At 44.3% G+C, this 26,923-nt stretch overlaps 1 protein-coding gene across 1 annotated transcript in view; it reads left to right on the plus strand.

The window, feature by feature from the left end:
• The first annotated feature begins 7,560 nt into the window (after positions 1-7,560).
• LOC140211186 (rhodopsin) overlaps positions 7,561-26,923 on the plus strand; it is a 192,531-nt gene continuing 173,168 nt past the window's right edge. The window contains exon 1 of the mRNA XM_072280754.1: positions 7,561-7,921. Within this exon, the coding sequence (XP_072136855.1) occupies positions 7,561-7,921 (361 nt within the window). The remainder of the gene's footprint in view (positions 7,922-26,923) is intronic.

Genomic DNA, 26,923 nt, shown 5'->3' on the forward strand with positions numbered 1-26,923 from the left:
AACATTTTTCATATCACCCAACATTTCCACCTTCATAACAGTGACTTGATCCAAACTACAGTATCATAAGACCATAAGTTATAGGAACAGAAGTAGGCCATTCAGCCCATTGAGTCTGCTCCGCCATGCAATCATGATCTGATCCAATTCTTCCAGTCATCCTCACTCCCCTGCCTTCTCCCCATATCTTTTGATGCCCTGACTAATCAAGAACCTATCTATTTCTGCCTTAAATACACCCAATGACTTGACCTCCACAGCCACTCGTGGCAACAAATTCTACAGATTTACCACCTTCTGACTAAAGACTCAACAGAGCCCTCCTTGAGCTCACTTCCTTCCAACTCCTTTTCCTTATTGAATGCAGATACAAAGCAATATAACTGGCATGGAGCTTAGGAGCTCTGAGGCACAGAGAGACCATGGGATGGGATTCCAACAGAAAACACAGAAGAGAATCACCAGGATGTTGCCTGTAATAGAAGGTTGTAATTTTAAAGGAAGACTAAATATGCTGCATTGTTCTCCCTGTAATGCAGAATGGTGAGGGGTGACTTTTGTCTGGCTAAAGGCTAGTCCAGCATAGGATTCATGGTAACTTTGCAGTTTGGATTAAGAGTTGCCTTGCCCAGAGAAGAAAGAGAACTGTGGTGGAAGTTTGGCTGGAGGTCTATAATCAGTGATGTTCCCTACACGGTCTTCTTTGTACAGATTCCACCTGCTCTGAAAGAGAACCCAATAAGCCTTCTCCCATCTGCGTGAGATGTGGGACATTTCAGAGACTTTGAACTTTTTACTGTGCTCATGGACTTCTTCATCAAGTTATGGTATTGTTGCACTGTTGTAATTATATGTTATAATTATGTGGTTTTGTCAGTTTTTTCAGTCTTGGTCTGTCCTGTGTTTTGTGATATCACACCGGAGGAAATATTGTATCATTTCTTAATGCATGCATTACTAAATGACAATAAAAGAGGAATGCATGTCTTCATAATCTAATTACACCCCTGGAAGTCCTGTTTTATAACTTTCTATTTCACTCCCTAAAATCATATCCCTTCTCCTCCCTCTGTCATTGGTAGCTACTATATATGGTCCAGAACTTCCAGCTGCTCACCATCCCCTCTGAGAATGTCCTGCACTTGCTGTGAGACAGCCTGAACCCTGGGACCTTGAGGGCTATACACCATCATGGAGTATGCAGTGTGGCCACAGAAACACTTACCTGCACTCCTTCCTATTGAGTCACCTATCACTATGGCTCTACTTGACTTCTCTCCTTTGCGTTAGAGCTAGGCACAGCACCACTAACCTGGGTACTGGTACTGTCCTCTGAAAGGACACCCACCAACACTATCCAAAAGGGAGACTGAGGGAAATAGCCACAGTGGAATCCTAGAAACGTAGAAACATAGAAAACCTACAGCACAATACAGGCCTTTTGGCCCACAATGCTGTGCCGAACATGTACTTATTTTAGAAAGTATCTAGGTTTACCCATAGCCCTCTATTTTCCTAAGCTTCATGTACCTATCCACGAATCTCTTAAAAGATCCTATCATATCTGCCCCCACCACCGTTGCTGGCAGCCCATTCCACGCACTCACCACTCTCTGCGTAAAAAACTTACCCCTGACATCTCCTCTGTACCTACTTTCAAGCACCTTAAAATTGTGCCCTTTTGTGTTAGCCATTACAGCTCTGGGAAAAAGCCTCTGGCTATCCATATGTTCAATGCCTCCCATCATCTTATACACCTCTGTCAGGTCATCTCTCATCCTCCACCACTCCAAGAAGAAAAGGCCAAGTTCACTCAACCTATTCTCATAAGGCATGCCTCCCAATCTAGGCAACATCCTTGTATGGGGGAGTCTAGTACGAGAAGGCATGACTTCAGGATTGAAGGGCGCCCATTCAGAACAGAGATGCGAAGAAATTTTTTTAGCCAGAGGGTGGTGAATCTGTGAAATTTGTTGCCATGGGCGGCAGTGGAGGCCAAGTCATTGGGTGTATTTAAGGCAGAGATTAATAGGTATCTGAGTAGCCAGGGCATCAAAGGTTATGGTGAGAAGGCGGGGGAGTGGGACTAATTGGGAGAATGGATCAGCTCATGATAAAATGGCAGAGAAAACTCGATGGGCTGAATGGCTGACTTCTGCTCCTTTGTCTTACGGTCTTATGGTCTAAGTATCCTCTGCACCCTTTCTATAGTTTCCACATCCTTCCTGTAGTGAGGTGACCAGAACTGAGCACAGTATTCCAAATGGGGTCTGACCAGGGTCCTATATAGCTGTAACATTACCTCTCGGCTCCTAAACTGAATCCTATGGTTGATGAAGGCCAATGCACTGTCTGCCTTCTTAACCATAGAGTCAACCTGCGCAGCAGCTTTGAGTGTCCAATGGACACGGACCACAAGATCCCTCTGAGCCTCCACACTGCCAAGGGTCTTACCATTAATACTATATTCTGCCATCATATTTGATCTACCAAAATGAACCACCTCATACTTATCTGGATTGAACTCCATCTGCCACTTCTCAGCCCAGTTTTGCATCTTACCGATGTCCCGCTGTAATCTCTGACAGCCCTCCACACTATCCACAATACCCCCTATCTTTGTGTCATCAGCAAATTTACTAACCCATCCCTCCACTTCCTTATCCAGGACATTTATGAAAATCACAAAGAGTAGGGGTCCCAGAACATATCCCTGAGGCACACCACTGGTCACCAACCTCCATGCAGAATATGACCTGCCTATAACCACTCTTTGCCTTCTGTGAGCAAACCAATTCTGGATCCACAAAGCAAGGTCCCCTTACTTTCTTCCTTATTTTCTCAATAAGCCTTGCATGGGGTACCTTATCAAATACCTTGCTGAAATCCATATACACTACACCTACAGCTCTACCTGCATCAATGTGTTTAGTCACATCCTCAAAAAATTCAATCAGGCTCATAAGGCACGACCTGCCCTTGACAAAGCCATGCTGACTATTCCGAATCATATTATGCCTTTCCAAATGTTCATAAATCCTGCCCCTCAGGATCTTTTCCATCAACTTACCAACCGCTGAAGTAAAACTCACTGGGTTTATAATTTCCTGGGCTATCTCTACTCCCTTTCTTGAATAAGGGAACAACATCTACAGCCCTCTAATCCTCCGGAACCTCTCCCATCCCCATTGATGATGTAAGGATAATTTCCAAGGGCTCAGCAATCTCTTCCCTTGCCTCCCACAGTAGCCTGGGCGAGATCTCATCTGGTCCCGGAGTCTGATCCAACTTGATTTCCAAAAGCTCCAGCACATCCTCTTTCTTAATGTCTATATGCTCAAGCTTTTCAATCTACTGTAAGTCATCTCTACAATCGCCAAGATCCTTTTCCGTAGTGAATACTGAAGCAAAGTATTCATTAAGTATCTCTGTTATCTCCCCCAGTTCCATACACACTTTTCCACTGTCACACTTGATTGTTCCTATTCTCTCACATCTTATCCTCTTGCTCTTCACATACTTGTTGAATGCCTTGGGGTTTTCCTTAATCCTGCTCGCCAAGGCCTTCTCATAGCCCCTTCCGGCTCTCCTAATTTCATTCTTAAACTCCTTCCTGCCAGCCTTATAATCTTCTAGATCTCTATCATTACCTAGTTTTTTGAAACTTTCATAAGCTTTCCTTTTCTTGTTGACTAGATTTTCAACAGCCTTTGTACACCATGGTTGCTGTACCCTACCATCCCTTCCCTGTCTCATTGGAATGTATCTATGCAGAACATTTGCCACATTTCTGCCGTACGTTTCCTTGAAAACATCTGTTCCCAATTTATGCTTCTAAGTTCCTGTCTGATAACCTCATATTTCCCCTTACTCCAATTAAACACTTTCTTAATTTATCTGTTCCTATCTCTTTCCAATGCTATGGTAAAGGAGATAGAATTGTGATCACTATCTCCAAAATGCTCTCCCGCTGAGAGACCTGACACCTGATCAGGTGAATCCTGCTCTAACTGTGTACTCTTTTACTTCTTCTGGTAGTCACCCATTTATCTACAGTCTGCACCCGAGGTGTGGCCACCTCACGTAAACTTCCATCAATGCTTTCAGATTCCTGGATGACCCTGAGTACATCCAGCACCAGCTCCAATTCCTTCATTTGGTCTGTCAGGAGCTGCATCTGGGTACATTTCTAATAGATGTAGTCAGCTGGGAGACCGTAAGGCTTCCTGATTTCCCACATCATGCAGAAGGAAGCATTCCACTACTCTGACTGCCATCTTATCTAGAGAAATGTACAGAAAGGGCCAGCCCAAAGTGTTGACTATTTATTCATTTCTATGTGTGCTGCCTGACCTGCTGGGTTCCTCCAGTAGTTTCTGTCTGTTGTTCTGGATTTCCAGCATCTGCAGAATCTCTTGTGTTTATGCCACCTTATCTACACTGTCAAAGGTCACAAATTAGCAGGAATATAAAAACCTTACATGATTGTTACCTGCTCCTTAACTGTGCCTTCTTGCTGAAGCCTCTCAAACCAAAGCATCAGCTCTGAACTCCTACCCTGGTGCCCTCTAATAATGGCTCCTCCAAAATGCCACTCCACTTGACCTTACCTTCTTTCTATAGGCAAAGTCTGTGGCAACTAAGCCAATCGGAAAAACATTTTAAAAGCTGCTGACTTCTCCTTTTTGTATCTCTGACAGCTGCAACTGGAGAATGTAAAGCAGTGGCGGATATGGGTGGAGAAGTGGCAGACAGAGTTTAATCTGAGCAGGTGTGGAGGGGTCACTCTGACCAAAGTGAGCAACACACACAAAATGCTGGGGGAGCTCAGCAGTCCAGGCGGCATCTACAGCCGACGTTTTGGGCCAAAACTCCTTGGCAGACTACTTTGAGAGGGCTACTGCAAGAGGAAAGTATAACATCAATGGCATGACTCTTTAAAACATTGATGTATAGAGGGAAATTGGGGTCTAATTCTATAGCTCATCTAGGTGTCCATGCAGATAGATGGGATGGTAAAGAAGGCCTTCGTTGTTCAGATATTGGAGTATTAGGTTCAGAAAGTCATGTTGCAGCTATATGAAACTTAGTTTGGGCTGCACTTGGATTAGGAAAAATTTCAGTAGAGGTTTACCGGGATGCTGTCTGGAGTAAGGAGTATAAGCTATAAGGAAAGGATGGACAAACTTATGTTGTGAGAAGAACTGATGTAAGTTTCTAAAATTATGAGGGACAAAGATAAGGTAGACAATCAGAATCCTTTTCCCTGGGTAGAAATGTCAAATACTAGAGTAAATGCATTTAAAGTGAGGGGGAGGAGATGAACAGGTAATCTTTTACACAGTGCCTGGAACGGACTGCAGTGCCAGGAGCAGAGGTGGAAGCAGACACGAAAGCAAAGTTTAAGAGGCTGTTAGACGGTCACATGAATATGCAGGGATAGAGGGATATGGATCATGTACAGGTAGAAGAGATCTAGTTTACTTTTATATTAAAGGAAGTTCTGCATGTTTAACCCCTGCTCTGGTCTCTCCACACCAATCTTACTTATTCCTCATTTCTTTATAAAAGGCCTTTAACATTCCTTAACAATCTATTCCCCACACTGGCCCCACAGTGAAAACTCCTTTTCATTTATCCTGTATCCAGCTCCCCCCCACTTGGACATATCACAAATATTTTTGTCCACTTAATTTTTAAACCAGTCAGGATTAAATCAGTGGAGGATTGATTTTCAAATCTTCCTGAATTGGAAGCCCATGTTATTTAACTTTACCAATACCAACACAAAACAAAAATCAAAAACAAAACAAGATGGTGGGTACAAACAGATGCTCGAACTGGAGAAACACACAAAGTGAAGGAATAACTCAGGATATACCCATGGAGGGAAAAGGACAGACAACATTTCAGGAAAATGTTTGATGTTCGCTTGGATGCTCATGTGTCATTGTGAAAGTTTTCAAAGATAATTACTTGCTCCACTGGAAGCAACACATTCCTTTTTTGATGGGATTTACCTCAAAGGGAAATTGCGATGGATTAACACAAGAAAATCTATAGATGAGGAAAATCAATGTATGTTGACTGTGATGGATTGTTGAGTTCCGCAGTCTACTGTCTCCATAGAATGTATAGATAGACTAAAATAAATCCATCTGAAAACTACTTATCCTCAGAAGTTCATATGGAGCCTGGTTAGTAAGATGGTTGTGTATTCAGATGCAGTAGCCTCTCCAGGGCCAACCAAAGGTGCTTCTGTCTTTTTTTATGCTCACAAGACAATGCTAGACTTTAAGAACTTCAGGTTCTGTAGATCTACCACATCAGTGAGCTGCTGGTTTGTGGACAGCTGGAGAAGCTGGACGCGGTGCAGAACATGCTACTGCCTGCTACAGAAAGCATTGGAGTTTGTGCACAAAAGCAGTGTGCTTCTAACAGTCAGTGATTGTCTTGGACATTTTTCTTGTGATCACAAGACCCTGTTGGACATTGGTAATGTAAAATACTACAAATCTGTTTCCCCTGTTTACTGGGGAGACAGGTGGCGGGGGATCTGCGTGGCCTCAGTTGCAGAAAGACTAAGTTTCAAGCCACAGGCTTGCTTGTTGAAGCAGCTCAGAAAGAGAGATGCCAGAGGCAGTGTAGTATGGCGTCCATGCCGGCCCCTTCCATCAGGGCAGCCCTCCAGGGCTTGCTCGGTGGAAGACAGGCTGGATTGAGTGTGTGTGTACGTTCATCCGCCGGCTGCTGAGAACTGCTCGTTCTCGCTAGCACCATCAATTTACAGAACATATCACTCAGGGGCTATATATATTTTTTTTTCTGTGACTGTATGTGCACTGCTATCTTATATGTGTTACTAAATGTGCCTTGTGCTGCTGGTACTGTGTTTTGTACATTGGCTCTGGAGAAACACTGTTTCGTGTGGCTGTATTCATGTATGGTTGAATGACAATTCAACTTGAACTTGAAATGGAACATAACCACACTAATACAGAGGTAGATGTGCACAAGAATAGAGGGATACCCATGAGTGAGTGTACACACAAACAGATACACACCTTGGGTACACACTGATAGGCACAACTTTGAATGCAGTAGAAGCTATGTGCAGGTACACCCAGACAGATGGACACAGGCGGGTTCACACAGACAGATTCATACTTTGGGCACCCAGTCAGGTACACAAAGGAAGGTACACACATACAGGTACACACACTCTGCCTGTACCACCAGGTGTACTTTTTTACAAGAGCTGCCTCTAACTCTGAGAGAAGGTTTTGTCCTCTTCCATCTGGTGGCTGTAGCATTAATAACTTGATGAGTTTATGATATTGTGTGATGCTGGCTGGATTACTATTGCCGTGTGTTGTCCTAAATTGGTTCTGCTGACAAGCAGAGGCCATGCTAATCCCGGGCAGGGAGTTTATAAGCTGGCCTGAGCTCCGGGAGAGGAGACACTTTCCCAGTGCAGCAGGGTGACCCAGGAATCCGTCGGGAGGAAGGAAGGACGCCCCCCACCTTTGCCCAGCCCCAGACCCACAGCTGCCTGCAGCCATGAACGGTACGGAGGGGGAGAACTTCTATGTGCCCATGTCCAACAAGACGGGGGTGGTGCGGAGCCCGTTTGAGTACCCCCAGTACTACCTGGCCGAGCCCTGGAAGTTCTCAGTACTTGCTGCCTACATGTTCTTCCTCATCATCACAGGCTTCCCGATCAACTTCCTCACCCTTTATGTCACTGTGCAGCACAAGAAGCTGCGACAGCCCCTCAATTACATCCTCCTCAACCTGGCCGTGGCCGACCTCTTCATGGTCCTTGGTGGCTTCACCACTACTGTCATCACCTCCATGAATGGCTATTTCGTCTTCGGACCCGCTGGCTGCAACTTTGAGGGATTCTTCGCCACGCTTGGTGGTAAGTGGCCTAACTCCCGAGGACTAGGGTCTCAGATAGAGAGCTCCCCTCTCCGTCCACCCCAACATCCGACTCAGCCCAGCACGTGCCCCTTCTCCCCTTCCCCACCCCCTGGATCAGCACTGTTCACCCTATTTGTGGTCCCTGTGGATGGTGGTTGCTTCACCCAATACCCCAGGGTGAGGTATGTAAGCTGGTTGGGGTTTGTGGGGAGAGCTGGGACATGGGAGCAGCTATTGCAACTCAGGCCATCACATGGGAAGACGTGGTCCTGGAGTGAGAACAGATCCCAGCAACTTTCCTGCACGAAGAAACTTTAGGCAAGTGGAGCTAAACAGTGTCAACGCCAAGGGCAACGCGCAGAAGTAGCCTCCCACCTGGGAGAAAATCATGTAACAGGGACTGGCCAGTGGCAATTATTGACTAAGGATGGTATCAAGGAAGGAGTGCAAGGGAGACCAGAGGATAATACTGAAGACTTCTGAGGTTCCACCAATGTCCTGTCAGGGTACTGAACCTGTCCTTGACACTGTAGGCAGGGCTTCTGTTGCTAAATTTAAGGGCAGCATTGGCCCTGGTGTAGCTGAGAGTGGTCCTGTGATGGAGACACTTGGGCCACCTGGCCAATGAGTGAGGAACAGTGTCTCAGGATGGGGTAACTACATCCACCTTCAGGGAGGGAAGGACAACAGTGGTAAACACACTGTCCGGAGTGCTGAAGAGAGGAACTAGTGCATGGAGATCGGGGGACAACTACAGGAAGACTGAACTGACATTACTCCAGGTTAATGTAAATGAGATAAAGTGGGTATGATGTGCTTTATTTAATTAGTTGTGCATCAAAGAGATGTAGATGGTTTTAAGGAGTTTGTGATGGACAGATTGACCAGTGTTTGCTTAGAGGAGAAACTTCAGTGGAGAACTGTGCCCACAGTCAGCCGCTTTACTTAGGACTTGGTGTGAGAGTCTCATTCAGAAAGGTGAAATTAGAGGACTCTTCCCATGGGGCAGAATTTTAAACAGTCAGCAAGTTTGCCGTTGATGATCTTATTGTAATATTTAAAACTGATTTCCAGAGACTAACTGATTAAAGAGTGCGTGGAGTGAAGCGTATTTGGATTACAGATTAGTTTAGAGGAAGGTCGTGTCATTGGCAAAGCCAGAAGGACTGGGAGGAAAGCAGTGGGAGAAATGGAAATAAGATTGAACAGGGTTCAGTTGTTTATCAAAAATTAAATAAATACAAAAGGAATTACATTATTAAAGAAAATGATTAATTTGCTGATTGATTCAAAATCAAAGCAAACTACCCATTAAATCTGACTTAAATTCCAACCCATTCTCAGTGTCCACAAGTTACTGTCCATCAATCAACTAAATTTTGGATATTTGATGTCAGGGTTGGACTATGTTTCCTCTGCCATTTCCATGTAACCAGCACCCCCTCACGCTGTCTGAGAGTGAGGATCTGTAGATTTTCGCAGGGGGGTCTGAGCAGCTGTCCTGGTGCACCGTGGTGGGAGATTTCATGAAGCTGTGTAAAGTAACACAATGTGTTCAGTCTGCCAGTCCCATTCCCCTCTCGCACTTCCCTAAATGCTTGCAATGTTCCCTCTGATTAACAACCTTTCATTATTTTTGCACTACTCAAAGGGCGATTGAACTGTTAACAAACTTTAGGATGTGAGAGAAAATCCTCATGGTTACAGGTAGAGTATGCAAACTCCAAACAGATAGGATCCTGAAATTTGGATCATACTTGGGCCTCTAGAGCTGTAAGCAAATCTGTTTTTCTTCTCTCTGGCATGGTGAAAACAGAGCAGTTGTTGTTCTAGTGATCTGTGATGCCTCTCAGGACCAACATACAAGGAAGAATATGGAAAAGGTCTTAGTCAAGGAACCCACACCCTTTCCCATTCACACATACCCCACGTTTCCCAGTATCCTCACAATTATCCCTCATTCTACATACATTCTTCACCATTCTCCTACCCAACTTCTTCACACCCACTGACTCTCCCTTTCCCCAACCCATCAGTCTCCCACATGATCCCTGCACCTTCCCCCATCCTCCCTTCACCTTTCCCAACGCAACTTCCCACCTCTTTTTCTTCTGGTGTGTGGGGGGATGCAGGACCCTGGATAACCAAGGCACCAACGTGGTCATCCACAGACAGCTCACTGTAAAACATCAACCAAATAAGAAGTCAGAGAAGATTCTTAGCAAATATTTAAATAAAATAGCAATTCAATTAAATGAAGCTAAGTTAAGAAGCTGGGTTCTCTGCTGACGGTGCCTAGTGAGAGCTCCTGTCCAACTGAGGACAGGAAGATGTGAGTCTCAGACAGGGATGTGGGCCCTGGACAGGTGTGAGTCCCAGAAAAGATTGTAGGTGCTGGACACGGGTGTGGATCCTGGACAGGTTGTGGGTCTCGGGCAGGTGTAGGTCCTGGACAGGTGTGAGTCCCAAAGAAGTGTGGGTCATGGAGAGGGGTGTTGGTCTCAGAGAGGGGTGTCAGTCCTGGACAGCTGTGGGTCTCAGCCAGGTACAGATAGATGGATACGTTATTGATCCCAAAGGAAATTACAGTGTCACAGTAGTATTACAAGTGCACAGATATACAAATATTAGAAGAGAATTAAGAAAGAATAAAAAAAAGTTACCTTAAAAATAAGGTGTACAAGATTTACAGATCAAAGATCGGTCCCAGACAGGTGTGGGTCCTGGACAGGTGTGGTTCCCAGGCAAGTTTGGCTTCTGGTGTTTGGTGCCAGTTTACCCCATTTAACTGTTATTTAGCTCAGAGGGAATCCCGCTAACTGGAAACCAGCTCAACTCAGCCCATACAGCACTGAGAGAATAGCTGGTAATGAATCAGCCGGTTAAAATGTATGCGAGGAGACTTATGCTCCATCCAAAGTAAAATGGGACAATAATTCAGAGGATACCGAATCGAGACCCCCAACCATCTAGGGATTTTAAGAGCCTCTGGAGCCTGCACTGCCTTTCTGTATATAAGTCTATCAGCAAGTTCCTCGATTCCCTTCCTATCAGATAATTTAATTGGTCAGCACAACACTATGGGCCGAAGGGCCTGTTCCTGTGCTATAATATTGTATGTCCTGTGTACAACCTGTACAGCTCCCATTAAATACTTTCACAACTACTTTCTGCTAGATGCACTAATACTGAAACAAAAAGACGGAAAGACTGATGAAAAGATTCGGAAAGAAAACAGAATCAGTCAGAACAGCAAAATTATTCAAGTATGTAAGGAGAAACTGAAGTATTCGGGCAATGTGTGGTGAGTGGGGTGGACAGATCCTCAGTGCTGTGTCACAAGGCTTTACAAAGAGCTAAGGAAGGATGGGCTTATTTCTAGGTGTGTTAAACATGTCAGACCAGGGGAAGAAGCCTGCTGAAGCTTTGGGGATAATTCAGGTTCAGGATTACCAAAAGGCAGTGCAAAAAAGATTTCCCACAACTTTTTTTATACATGTTGGGAAGATTGGTTTCCTCAGGTGAGAGAAAGGTAATCACAATGAAGTATAAAATTATAAACAGATTTGATTAGATGGAGTGAGGACTGTACTTTAGGATATAAATGACCATTTGTCCAGAGATAAAGGTGTGTACAGATGAGTGGAGAGGTGAAGGTCCATTAAAGAGGAATGGAACAGCTGTTTAACCCCTGCACAGCAGAGAGTCTGAAATATTCTTGTCAAAGCTGGCAGCCTTGAAAGTTCAGAAGCCTGAATCTGGAACCATGTTGGATTCACATGTAGCTCCTAACATTCCAAGCGCTCCCTCTGTGACCACAACTGGTATCAGTAGTTTTGCAGCACAAGATCATCAAGCGCAAAAGCATCAGATAAAGTATTTCAACTGTTTCAATCATTTTGGTTGGCTATAATGTTTACAATTATAAACGGGTGTTTTCAAATGCTTTGAGTTAATTTATTAAAGATTTCAAAGTATTCACTTTTTAATTTGTTAATCCATTTTAATGAATGTCAAAGATGTTTAAAACTATAAGATTGTCACCAGCTTTCAAAGGCAGTGGTGCTGAGGAAAGTTTTGCCCCCATTAGGGCTGATTTGGGGCTGGGCCTCCTTACCATTGCTAGAATTCAACCATGGGAACAGCTTGCAAACCCAGATGCAGTGAGGTTGGCCATGTGTGGTGTTACCAAAGTAGTGATATCAGTCTCGGTCTTGGCCAGCAAGAGAAAGTTGGACAGTGTGTGTATCAGACAACCAGTGACAGTGGAAGAGAAGGTGTTACTTGGACAGTGTTGAATTGACTTAATTGAATTGAATTGACTTTACTTCTTACATCCTTCACATACATGAGGGGTAAAAATCTTTATGTTATGTCTCTGTCTAAATGTGCAATGTGCAATCATAGTAATTTATAATAATCAAACAGTCAATATAACATAGAAATGCACTCAAATTAATGATGGCCTGGTGGAAGAAGCTGTCCCAGAGCCTGTTGGTCCTGGCTTTTATGCTGTGGTACCGTTTCCTGGATGGTAGCAGCTAGAACAGTTTGTGGTTGGGGTGACTCGGGTCTCCAATGATCCTTCGGGCCCTTTTTACACACCTGTCTTTGTAAATGTCCTGAATCATGGGAGGTTCTCAACTGTAGATACGTTGGGCTGTCCGCACCACTCTCTGCAGAGTCCTGCGATTAAGGGAGGTACAGTTCCTACACTAGGACAGTGATGCAGCCAGTCAGGATGCTCTCAATTGTGCCCCTGTAGAATGTTCTCGGGATTTGGGGGCCCATCCCAAACTTCCTCAATCAACTGAGGTGAAAGAGACACTATTGTGCCTTTTTCACCACACAGCTGGTGCGTACAGACCACATGAGGTCTTCGGTGATGTGGATGCCGAGGAACTTAAAGCTGTTTACCCTCTCAACCCCAGATCTATTGATGTCAATAAGGTTTAACCCGCCTCCATTCCTCCAGTAATCCACAACCAGCTCCTTTGTTTTTGCGAAATTGAGGGAGAAGTTGCTTTTTTGACACCACTGTGTCAGAGAGATGAGTTCTTCCCTATAGGCCACCTCGTTATTGTTTGAGATTAGGCCAATCAATGTAGTGTCATTGGCAAATTTAATGAGCAGATTAGAGCTGTAGGTGGCGACTCAGTCGTGGGTATACAGGGAGTAAAGGAGGGGACTCAGTTCATAGCCCTGAGGGGCTCCTGTGTTAAGAACCAGAGAGTTGGAGGTGAGGGAGCCCACTCTACCAGCGATCTGACAGGAAGTCCAGGATCCAGCTGCACAAGGTTTATCAGACAACCAATCTTGATTTAAGTAGAGCATTGTGTATCAAAAAACCAGTATTGATCGAGGATACACGGGGTCACTCAGAACAGTGCACAGTGCGTGGTAAAAAAACCCTGCAGTGTAAAACCTGCCTGATTCCCTGTGTAAACCCAACCCAATGTAAACCCTGTGTGAAACCCGACCAGGTTTAAACCCTGTGCAGTGTAGATACTGACCGTTGTAAACTGTTGGTTATTTTATATTTTAGTCATGTTGTAAATATATCGTTTAATTAAACATTTTTTGGTTAAATACTTCATTAGGGTTGAATATCCATGAGACGGTAAGATACTTGAGCAGAATTTGGCAGTTCGGCCCATTGAGTCTGCTCCAACATTTCATCATGGTTGATCCATTTCCCTCTCAACCCCATTCTTCTGACTTCTCCCTGTAACCTTTCATGCCATGACTCATCAAGAATCTATCAACCTCTGCCTTAAATACACTCAATGACTGCCACCTGTGGAAACAAATTCCACATATAAACCACCCACTGGCTAAAGAAATTCCTCCTCATCTCCCTTTTAAATGGACATCCCTCTATTCTGAGGCCGTGCCCTCTGGTCCTAGACTCCCCCACTAAAGAAAACATCCTGTCCACATCCACTCTATCTAGGCATTTCAACATTCGATAGGTTTCAATTAGATCTCCGCTCATTCTTCTAAATTTCAGCAAGTACAGGCCCAGATCCATCAAATGCTCCTCATATAATCCTTAAATGGCTTTCAATCCTGGAATCATTTCCATGAACATCCTCTGAACCTTCTCCAACGCCATTACATCCTTTCTTAGATAAGGGGCCCAAAGCTGCTCACAATACTCCACGTGAGGCCTCACCAGTGCCATCTAAAGCCTTAGCATTACATCCTTGTTTTTATATTCTAGTCTTCTCGAAATAAATACTAATATTGCATTTTCATTCCTTGTCACCAACTCAACCTGCAAGTTAACCTTTTGGGAATCCTGCACCCTTTGCTCCTGAGATTTTTGAATTTTCTCACGGTTTAGGAAACAGTCTATGCTTTCATTCCTTCAACCAAAGCTTCAACACTCTCACCTGTCATCTGTCACTTCTCTGCCCATTCTCCTAATCTGCTAAATCATACATCATCACACCACCACATCATATGTGAGCACCTCGCTTAAAGTAAAACTGAAACTAAGACTTGCATCCCCAGCTCCTTGCTTTTGCTTTCAATTAGTTTCATGTTTTGGAGTTCCAAATCATAATAGTGGTGACAAGGTATTTTTAAATGATTCCAAGATGACTACCTACCTGTTGAAGGGCAGTGAGAGCTTTGAATTTAAAAAAAGCACGGTGAGATGTTAGAGTTTTAAAAAAAGCAGAGCAGAACTTGTCTCTTTGGAATGGAGAGAGAGAAGACAGTCAGGTTAAAAAAGTCAGAAAATGGACACATTCATAGGTTCACAAACAGTGACTACCATGTGATAATCATAAATTTTTAAGAAAGGAAGAGCAGAAATGGCTGGCTACATATGGTTCATATTCTGCATGGAGTCTGGCAACCAGTGGTGTGCCTCAGGGATCTGTTCTGGGACCCCTCCTCTTTGTGATTTTTATAAATGACCTGGATGAAGAAGTAGAAGGGTGGGTCAGTAAGTTTGCTGATGACACAAAGGTTGGGGGTGTTGTGGATAGTTTGGAGAGTTGTCAGAGCGTACAGCGCGACATTGATAGGATGCACAATTGTGCTGAGAAGTGGCAGATGGACTTCAACTCAGATAAGTGTGAAGTGGTTCATTTCGGTAGGTCCAATTTAAAGCCAGAATATAATATAAATGGTACGATGCTTGGCAGTGTGGAGGATCAGCGAGATCTTGGGGTCCATATCCATAGGACACTCAAAGCTGCTGCGCAGGTTGACAGTGTTGTTAAAAAGACAAATGGTGTGTTGGCAGTCATCAACCGTGGGATTGAGTTCAAGAGCCGAGAGGTAATTTTACTGCTAAAGAAGACTTTGGCCAGACCCCACTTGGAGTACTGTGTTCAGTTCTGGTCACCTCACTACAAGAAGGATGTGGATACTATAGAGTGCAGAGAAGAGGATTGGAGCACGTACCTTATGAGAATAGGTTAAGTGTACTTGACATTTTCTCCTTGAAGTGACAGAGGATGAGAGGTGACCTGATAGAGGTGTATAAGATGATGAGAGGCATTGGCTGATTGATAGGCTTTTTACCAGGGCTAAAATGGCTAACATGAGGGGGTCATAGTTTTAAGGTGCTTGGAACTAGGTACTGAGGGGATGTCAGGGGAATGATTTTCACACAGAGACTGGTGGGTGTGTAGAATACACTGCCGGTGACAGTGGTAGAAGCAGTTACAATAGGGTCTTTTAAGAACCTCTTACATAGGTACATGGAGCTTAGAAGCATGGAGGGCTATGTGCTAGGCAGACTCTAGAGTATGGTTGGCACAACATTGTGGGCCAAAAGGCCTGTTAAATGCTGTAGATTTCTATGTTCTATGTTCTACGTCGGAATTGGAATGATACACGTGTTCAATTGCACAAGAGATAACTGGAATATGCATACTGAATGAATTGAGCAGTATTTTGAACCAAACGAAATAGCTAATGAGAAGTGAGTGCCAGTTTCGCTGAGTACATGTGGTTTAAAAGCATACAGTTTGTTTAGAAGTTCAACTGCTCCAACACACCAACTGAAATGAGTTTTTACTGATAGCGTGAAATAATGCAGGAATATTTGGACCAAAACCGTTGCTGATTTAGGTTTCATAAGTGGAATCAAAAGGAAGAGGAGTCCATTTCTAAATAGTTCAGTGATGGGCTTAATGATACACTGATAGATCACTTAACTTGTGGAATCTTACAAGAAAGCATTCAAAAATGGCTCCTAACAGAAGGACAACTTACATTTAAAAGAGTAGTTGAAAAACCTGCATCAATGGAAACAGCAGGAAGAGATGTAATTGAACTGCAGTCAGGAATGAAAGTGAGCATGAACAAAACAGAAATGCTGTTGATGAGAAAACTAGTAATGTTGAGAGTGACACAGGTCTAGGTAGCCTTGAGATTTACAATGTGAAAACTAACAATAGACAAGCAATATGGCTTACACCAGAAGTGAATGGCAAATTAATTAAAACAAAATTGGACACTGGCTCAGCTGTTTCAGTCATTCCACAAAATGAGCTTGAATGGCATTTCAAAGATACTGAACTAAACCCTGCGGATATCCAACTAAGAACTTACACTGGAGAAAAAATAACTCTGGTAGGAATGACATTTGTAACTGTGACATACAATAGCCAACTAGCCACATTGGGCTGCTATGTGGTGAAAAAAAAGGAGGACCAGCATAAGGAGGTCATGAGTGGCTGAGACAACTAGAACTTGACTGGAAATCCATCGACTAGGTACATGCCACATCCCCTGCAATAGGGTCAACTGAAAGAGAATTAAGAAAGGTGGTGGATGATGCCCACAATGGTGTTCAGGGATGGCACTGGAAAACTCAAACATATCAAAGATAAAATAGTGTAAGATGAAACTGTTATGCCCAAGTTTTACAAAGCCTATCTGGTTCCTTATACCATCTGAAATAATGTATCCAAAGAGCTACATCACATGGAGACTGAACAAGTTCTTTCCAAGGGTAAATGGAGCCCATGGGCAACACCAGTGGTCTTAGTAGCCAAGAAGAATGTGCCTGCCAGGATCTGTGGTGAATTTCAGGTCACCATAAACCCAGTACTGAATGTAGATCAAAACCCTCTCCCAGGATAGTGGATATCTTCTCAAACCTTTCTGGAAGGAAACACTACAGCAAGGTGGAATTAGCTGCGGCCTACCTACAGATGGAGATGGAAGAAAGGAAAAGAAAATACATGAAAAATTTCCAAAAGAGGACACTCCTCTTGACACATTCTCCATAATGCAAATTAAAGGTCTCCCTATAATAGCAGCCATAATCCAAAGGGAAACCAGGAAAAAAAACTCAGGTCTACATGTTGACTCAAAATGGCTGGGATGTCCAGCAGAAATCACATTTTTAAATTTATTCATTTATGGGATGTGGGTGTCGCCAGCTAAGCCATCATTCATTGCCCATCCTAAGTTGCCCATGAGAAGATGGTGATGAGCTGCCTTCTTGAACTGCTGCAGTCCCTGAGTTGTACACCCACAGTGCTGTTAGGGAGGGAACTCCATGATCTCCCCCACTTATACCAGCGCCAGGTGAATTTGCGCTTGATGAAAGTTGCTTTATGTGGGAATTAAGAGCTCTTGTACCATGCAAGCTAAGAGCTAAAGTGTTGGAGGAGCTACATGCTAGTCATCTAGGTATGGTCAAAATGAAAGTGTTGGCTCGAAGCTTTCGCTGGCCTGGGATCAATCAGCAGATCGAGTAGCTTGCTATACACTGTTTGGGATGCCAACATGTCCAGAAGATGCCAACAGCAGCACCTCGTAATCCCTGGGAATGGCCTGGCAGAGGATCTTGCCAGACCACTCATGGGCACAAATTTCCTGGTAGTAGTAGATGCAGCTACAAAGTGGCCAGAAGTGTTCCCTATAGCCTCCACTATAGCCTTGTTGATGTGTTGAGAAGCCTCTTCTCAAGGATTGGTGTTCCAGAACACTTAATCAGTGACAATACAGCACAGATTGTGGCAGATGAGTTTCAATCACTCCTGAAAACGAGGAATAAGACATATTACATCTGCACCGTAAGACATATTTCATCAGCGCCATCTTGAAACTTCCGGCTTAAGGTGGTGCTGGTGAAGCTCAATGACTACTTGCCAGTGACAAACAAAACAAACAAACAACTAACACAGACGAGAGAAAATCTGCAGATGCTCGAAATCCAAGCAACACACACAAAATGCTGAGTTGGAAAAGAGTGCAGTCGACAAGACTGGAGAAAAAAAAAGATAAGGAGTAGGGTTAAAAGGTGGGGGGAGGGGAGGGAGAAACACAAGGAGACAGGTGAAACCGAGAGAGGAATGAGCCATTGCTAGAGCAGACTTGGAGGCGATTGGATGTGGCAGAACTGAGACGAGGCAGAGTCAAGGCAGAGCCTGGGTAAGAGAATGAGAAAAGACCTGAGGTCTGATCGAATTAAGTGATGGGCCAAATTGGAAAAGTCAGGTATGGGCCAAATCAGGCAGCGAGGCCAAGAGCATATTGAAGCAGCAGAGCATAGGTCTAAGAGCAAGGAATGGTCCAAGGTTTGGACAATTTCATCGCTGTGCCTTATTGAAAAGGTCAGCGTGTCAGGACCAGAGGCAAGTAACAAGCTGATTCAGCTTGCTGTTCCGTGAGTTTTACTCATCTCTGCGCTAAACAGAGGCTGTCACCTGCAACAGACGGGTTCCTGAATCAGCTACAGTCAATGTTCCCTCTAATTTGTAATGACCAGTTATGCAAAAATCTTGTACTGTGCAGTTTTTGCCCAGTGACAACAATATGTGCGCACTGAGTAATTTCTTCAATAAAGACAGTGTAAATAAGCTAGTTCTAAAATCCACAGACAAATCATTGCAAACTCCATATTGTCAACACCGTTTGATCAGAAACCAGAAAAGGAAATATGATTACGTACAATCATAAAATCTACTTAACATGCCAATGAGGTAGAGGGCCACAATCTTTTGTGCACAGTTTAAATTCGTTTGTGCGCACACGCCCGAGGGGAACGTTAGCTGCTATGATGCCTGGCTTTGTGTCGTTGAACACCATTCTTGTTCACTGACTTTTCTTATAGTGGACACGTGAACATAGACTTTAGAAAGTTCTAGAGATTTCTGCAGGTCTTTTGCTGTCACCCTTGGGTTCTTTTTCACCCTCAGCACTGCACGTTGTGCTCTTGCTGTGATCTTTGCAGGATGCCCACTCCTAGGGAGAGTAGTAACAGTACTGAGTTTCCTCCATTTGTAGACAATTTCTCTTACTGTGGACTGATGAACACATTTGTATCCTTTCCAGCTTCATGCATCTCTACAATTCTTCTTCTAAGGTCCTCTGAAAGTTGTTTTGATCATGGCGCGGTGCACATAAACAGATTTTTCTTGCGAAGAGCAGGCTCTGTCAGTAACCTGACTGTGTGTCTTTTTTATAGGGCAGGGCACCTCTGCAACCCACAGCTCCAATCTCATCTGATTGATTGGAACACCTGACTCCAGATAGCTTTTGTAAAATACATTACCCAAAGGTTCACATGCTTTTTCCAACAAATACATGCAATATTGGATAATTTTTCCCAATACATAAATAATGTTTTTGTGTTCCCTTTATCTAGTTTAGGACTTAGGTGAAGATTGGTTCACATTTTAGGTCATACATATGCAGAAAAAGAGAAAATTCCACAGGGTTCACAAACTTTCTAGCACCACTGGAGTGAGATGAACAAAAGTGGGTACTTGGAAAAATTCAGGACAGAATAGTACCACTCTCCTAAACAGTGGAGTTTGTGTTGATCTCATCTGCAGATGACACATCCATCAGTTGAGAAGAGCATAATCAATTGTTAGAGAAGTTAAGAGGCCAGAGCAATCAGAACAACTTCCTGCAGTTCAAAATTCAAATCCTACCACCACCATGAAAGAGGCCCCAGAACCTGAGATTGTTTCGCAAGCCCCAGAACCAAGAAATCCTCCACAGTGATGACATCTTTAGGCCTGAATGGGAAAATTGAAGATTTAAAATGCTGTGGATATCTATGTAGATCTATGTAATGGTTACATTATACAGAACACAGTGAATATACTGTGAGAGTGAGAGAGAGATAGAGAGAGCTGGAGATGCATTCTATTTTCAGTTAGAGTTTATAGCTAAGCAAGAAGGAGTGCTGTATATTCAGTGTTTCATTAATAATTGAGTAATATAAAAAATACATTTTTGATTAACAATTCTTTGCTTGCTTAAATAATTCATTACAGGCTGTATGTACGAGTACCCGAATAGTAAAAGGCAACACACCAGCATCCCAGTGTAAACCCTTTCCGGTGTAAACCCTTCACAGTGTAAACCCTTCCCGGTGTAAACCCTTCCCAGTGTAAACCCTTCCCGGTGTAAACCCTTCCCATTGTAAACGCTTCCCAGTGTAAACTCTGCCGGATGTAAACCCTTCCCAGTGTAAACCCTTCCTGGTGTAAACCCATCCCAGTGTAAACCCTTCCCAGTGCAAACCCGTCCCAGTGTAAACCCATTCCGGTGTAAACCCTTCCTGGTGTAAACCCTGCCTGGTGTAAACCCTTACCTGTGTAAACCCTTTCCGGTGTAAAACCTTCCCAGTGTAAACCCTTCCCGGTGTAAACCCTGCCTGGTGTAAACCCTTCCCAGAGTAAATCCTTCCCAGTGTAAACTCTGCCTGGTGTAAACCCTTCCCAGTGTAAACCTGTTCCGGTGTAAACCCGTCCCAGTGTAAACCCGTCCCAGTGTAAACCCATTCCGGTGTACATCCTTCCTGGTGTAAACCCTTCCTGGTTGAAAACCTGCCAAGTGTAAACCCTTTCCTGTGTAAACCCTTCCCGGTGTAAACCCTTCCTGGTGTAAACCCTGCCTGGTGTAAACCCTTCCCAGAGTAAACCCTTCCCAGTGTAAACCCTGCCTGGTGTAAAACCTTCCCAGTGTAAACCCTTCCCGGTAAACTCTGCCTGATGTAAACCCATAAGACCAAAAGACCATAAGACAAAGGAGCAGAAGTAGGCCATTCGGCACATCGAGTCTGCTCCGCCATTTTATCATGAGCTGATCCATTCTCCTATTTAGTCCCACTCCCCCGCCTTCTCACCATAACCTTTGATGCCCTGGCTACTCAGATACCTATCAATCTCTGCCTTAAATACACCCAATGACTTAGCCTCCACTGCTGCCCATGGCAACAAATTCCACAGATTCACCAGCCTCTGACTAAAAAAATTTCTTCGCATTTCTGTTCTGAATGTGCGTCCTTCAATCCTTAAGTCATCCCTCTCATACTAGACTCCCCCATCATAGGAAACAACTTTGCCACATCCACTCTGTTCATGCCTTTTAACATTCGAAATGTTTCTATGAGGTTGCCCCTCATTCTTCTGAACTCCAAGGAATACAGTCCAAGAGCGGACAAACATTCCTCATATGTTAACCCTCTCATTCCCGGAATAATTCTAGTGAATCTTCTCTGTACCCTCTCCAACATCAGCACATCCTTTCTTAAATAAGGAGACCAAAACTGCCCACAGTACTCCAAATGAGGTCTCACCAACGCCTTATAGAGCTTCAACATCACATCCCTGCTCCTATACTCTATTCCTCTAGAAATGAATGCCAACATTGCATTCGCCTTCTTCACTACTGACTCAACCTGGAGTTTAACTTTAAGGGTTTCCTGTACGAGGACTCCCAAGTCCCGTTGCATCTCAGAATTTTGAATTCTTTCCCCATTTAAATAATAGTCTGCCCATTTATTTTTTCTGCCAAAGTGCATAACCATACACTTTCCAACATTGTACTTCATTTGCCACTTCTCTGCCCATTCTTCCAATCTATCCAAGTCTCTCTGCAGACTCTCCATTTCCTCAGCAGTACCGACCCCTACACCTATCTTCGTATCATCAGCAAACTTAGCCACAAGGCCATCTATTCCATAATCCAAATCGTTGATGTACAGTGTAAAAAGAAGCGGCCCCAACACGGACCCCTGTGGAACACTACTGGTAACCGGCAGCCAACCAGAATAGGATCCCTTTATTCCCACTCTCTGTTTCCTGCCAATCAGCCAATGCTCTATCCATGTATGGGCTCTTATCTTGTTAATTAGCCTCATGTGTGGCACCTTGTCAAAGGCCTTCTGAAAATCCAAATATACAACATCCACTGCATCTCCCTTGTCTAGCCTACTGGTAATTCCCTCAAAAAATTGTGATAGGTTTGTCAGGCAGGATTTTCCTTTAAGGAATCCATGCTGAGTTCTGCCTATCTTGTCATATGCCTCCAGGTACTCTGTAACCTCATCCTTGACAATCGACTCCAACAACTTACCAACCACCGATGTCAAGCTAACAGGTCTATAATTTCCTCTTTGCTTCCTTGCCCCCTTCTTAAATAGCGGAGTGACATTTGCAATCTTCCAGTCTTCCAGAACCATGCCAGAATCTATCGACTTTTGAAAGATCATCGCTAATGCCTCTGCAATCTCCACAGCTACTTCCTTCAGAACACGAGGGTGCATTCCATCTGGTCCAGGAGATTTATCTACCTTTAGCCTATTCAGCTTCCTGAGTACTTCCTCTGTCGTAAGTGTGACTGCGCACACTTCTCTTCCCTGCCACCCTTGAGTGTCCAGTATACTGCTGATGTCTTCCTCAGTGAAGACATGCAAAATACTCGTTCAGTTCCTCTGCAATCTCCTTATCTCCCATTACAATTTCTCCAGCATCATTTTCTATTGGTCCTATATCTACTCTCACCTGCCTTTTACTCTTTATATACTTGAAAAAGCTTTTAGTATCCTCTTTGATATTATTTGCTAGCTTCCTTTCATAGTTAATCTTTTTTCTCTTAACGACCTTCTTGGTTTCCTTTTGTAAGGTTTTAAAAACTTGCCAATCCTCTGTCTACCCACTAATTTTTGCTTCCTTGTATGCCCTCTCCTTTGCCTTAACTTTGGCTTTGACTGCTCTTGTCAACCACGGTTGCATCCTTTTTCCACTCGAAAATTTCTTCTTTTTTGGAATATACCTGTCTTGCACATTCCTCATTTCTCACATAAACTCCAGCCACTGCTGCTCTGCTGTCCTTCCCGCCAGTGTCTCTTTCCAGTCAACTTTGGCCGGTTCCTCTCTCATGCCATTATAATTTCCTTTACTCCACTGAAATACCGACACATCAGATTTCGGCTTCTCTTTTTCAAATTTCACAGTGAACTCAATCATGTTATGATCACTGCCTCCTAAGGGTTCCTTCACCTCAATCACTCTAATCACCTCCAGTTCATTACACAATACCCAATCCAGTACAGCCGATCCCCTAGTGGGCTTAACAACAAGCTGTTCTAAAAAGCCATCTCGCAGAGATTCTACAAATTCTCTCTCTTGAGATCCAGTGCTGACCTGATTTTCCCAATCTACTCGCATGTTAAAATCCCCCACAATTATCATAATACTGCCCTTCAGACAAGCCTATTCTATTTCTAGTTGTAATTTGTAGTCCACATCCCTGCAGCTGTTTGGAGGCCTATAAATAACTGCCATCAGGGTCCTTTTACCCCTGCGATTTCTTAGCTCAACCCATAAAGATTCTGCACCTTCCGATCCTATATCACCTCTTTCTAATGATTTAATATCATTTCTTACCAATAAAGCCACACCTCCCCCTCTGCCTACCTTCCTATCCTTCTGATACACCGTGTATCCTTGGACGTTCAGCTCCCAGAGACATGCATCCTTTAGCCAGGTCTCAGTGATGGCCACAATATCATACCTGCCAATCTGTAGCTGTACAACAAGATCATCCACCTTATTCCTTATGCTGTGTGCATTTAAGTACAACACCTTAAGACCAGTATTTGATACATTTTGCTTTGATTTCACTGCAACTTCATTGCACTGCAACTCATCCCAATGGCTACAAATTTGCCCCATCACCTGCCTGTCTTTCCTGACATCTTTACTGCTCACTATCTTAGATTTATTTCTGTTTTCCCCTTCCTCCGCTTTATCATTCAGGTTCCCATCCCCCTGCCAAATTAGGTTAAACCCTCCCTAACAGCTCTATTAAACTTTCCCACCAGGATATTGGTCCCCTTCGGATTCAGGTGTAACCTGTCCTTTTTGAACAGGTCATACTTCCCCCAGAAGAGATCCCAATTATCCAAGAATCTGAAGCCCTGCCCCCTACGCCAGTCCCTCAGCCACGCATTCACCTGCCTGATCCGACTATTCTTGCCCTCGCTAGCACATGGCACAGGTAGCAATCCTGAGATTACTTCCCGGTGCAAACCCTTCCCAGTGTAAAATCTTTCCAGTGTAAACCCTTCCCAGTGTAAACCCTTCCTAGTGTAAACCCTGCCTGGTGTAAACCCTTCCCAGTATACATCCCTCCTGGTGTAAACCCTTACCTGTGTAAACCCTTCCCAGTGCAAACCCTCCCCGGTGTAAACGCTTCCCAGTGTAAACTCTGCCTGATGTAAACCCTTCCTGATGAAAAACCTTTCCAGTGTAAACCCTTCCCGGTGTAAATCCTTCCCGGTGTAAATCCTCCCAGTGTAAACCCATCCCGGTGTAAACCCTTCCCAGTGTAAACCCTTCCCAGTGAAAACCCTTCAGTGTAAGCCCTTCCCAGTGTAAACTGTTTCCAGTATAAACCGTTCCCAGTGTAAACCCTTACTAGTCTAAATCCTGCCTGGTGTAAACCCGTCACGGTGTACATCCTTCATGGTGTAAACCCTCCCTGGTGTAAACCCTTCCCTGTGTAAACCCTTTCCAGTGTAACCCCTTCCCAGTGTAAATCCTTCCTGCTGTAAAACCTTCCTAGTGTAAACGCTTCCCAGTGAAAACCCTTCCCTGTGTAAACCCTTTCGAGTGTAAACTCATCCCAGTGCAAACCCTTCCCAGTGTAAACTCTGCCTCATATAAACCCTTCCCGGTGTAAACACTTCCAGTGTAAAACCCTCCTGTTCTAAACACTTTGCAGTGTAAAACCTTTCTGGTGTGATCCCTTCCTGGTGTAAACCCTGCCTGGTGTAAACCCTTACCTGTGTAAAGACTTTACGGTGTAAACCCTTCCCAGTGTAAAATCTGCTTGCTGTAAACCCTTCCCAGTTTAAACCATTTGCAGTGTAAACACTTCCCAGTGTAAACTCTTCCCATCGTAAACGTTTACCGGTGTAAACCCTTCCCGGTGTAAACCTTTCCCAGTGTAAACTCTGCCTGATGTAAACCCTTCCCGGTGCAAAACCTTCCCAGTGTAAGCCCTTCCTGGTGTGAAACCTTCCTGGTGTAAACCCTGCCAGGTATAAACCCTTACCTGTGTAAACCCTCCCCGTTGTAAACCCTTCCCAGTGTAAACTTTGCCTGATGTAAACTCTTCCCTGTGTAAACCCTTCCCGGTGTAACCTCTGCCGGCTGTGAACCCTTCCTGGTGTAAACCCTTACCTGTGTAAAGACTTTCCAGTGCAAACCCTTCCCGGTGTAAACATTTCCCAGTGTAACCTCTGCCGGCTGTGAACCCTTCCTGGTGTAAACCCTCCCTGGTGTGAACCCTTACCTGTGTAAACCCTTTCCAGTGCAAACCCTTCCCAGTGTAAACCCTTTCCAGTGTAAACCCTTTCTGGTGTAAACCCATCCCGGTGTAAACCCTTCCAAGTGTAGACTCTGCCTGATGTAAACCCATCCTGGTGCAAACACTTTCCGGTGTAAACCCTTCCCAGTGTAAACCCTTTCCAGTGTAAACCCTTCCCTGTGTAAACCCTTTCGAGTGTAAACCCATCCCAGTGCAAACCCTTTCCGGTGTAAACCCTTCACAGTGTAAACCCTTCCTGGTGTAAACCCTTCCTGGTGTAAACGCTTCCAGTTGAAAATCCTTCCCGGTGTGAACTCTTCCCAGAGTAAACTCTTCCAGGTGTAAACCCTTCCCAGTGTAAACTCTTACCTGTGTAAACCCTCCCTGGTGTAAACCCTTCCCAGTGTAAACTCTGCATGATGTAAACTCTAACCCGTGTAAACCCTTCCCGGTGTAAACCCTTCCCAGTGTAAACCTTTCACAGTGTAAACCCTTCCCTGTGTAAACCCTTTCGAATGTAAACCCATCCCAGTGCAAACCCTTTCCGGTGTAAACCCTTCACAGTGTAAACCCTTTCGAGTGTAAACCCATCCCAGTGCAAACCCTTTCCGGTGTAAACCCTTCACAGTGTAAACCCTTCCTGGTGTAAACCTTTCCTGGTGTAAACGCTTCCCTTTGAAAATCCTTCCCGGTGTGAACTCTTCCCAGAGTAAACTCTTCCCCGTGTAAACCCTTCCCAGTGTAAACTCTACCTGCTGTGAACCCTTCCTGGTGTAAACCCTGCCTTGTGTAAACCCTTCCCAGTGTAAACCCTTTCCAGTGTAACCCCTTCCCAGTGTAAACTCTACATGGTGTGAACCCTTCCTGGTGAAAACCCTTCCTGGTGAAAACCCTGCCTGGTGTAAACCCTTACCTCTGAAAAGACTTTCCGGTGTAAACCCTTCCCAGTGTAAAATCTGCTTGATGTAAATGCTTCCCAGTGTAAACTCTGCCTGCTGTAAACCCTTCCTGGTGTAAAACCTTCCCAGTTTAAACCATTCATGGTGTAAACACTTCCCAGTGTAAACTCTTCCCATCGTAAACGTTTACCGGTGTAAACCCTTCCTGGTGTAAACCATTCCCAGTGTAAACTCGGCCTGATGTAAACCCTCCCCAGTGTAAACCCTTCACAGTGTAAACTCTGCCTGAGGTGAACCCTTCCTGGTGTAAACCCTGCCTGGTGTAAACCCTTACCTGTGTAAACCCTTTCCAGTGCAAACCCCTCGCGGTGTAAACCCTTCCAAGTGTAAACCCTTCACAGTGTAAACCCTTCCCAGTGTAAACCCTTTCGAGTGTAAACCCATCCCAGTGCAAACCCTTTCCTGTGTCAACCCTTTCCGCTGTAACCCCTTCCCAGTGTAAACTCTGCCTG

This window comes from Mobula birostris, chromosome 16 (assembly GCF_030028105.1).
Source record: "Mobula birostris isolate sMobBir1 chromosome 16, sMobBir1.hap1, whole genome shotgun sequence".
Lineage (NCBI taxonomy): Eukaryota > Metazoa > Chordata > Chondrichthyes > Myliobatiformes > Myliobatidae > Mobula > Mobula birostris.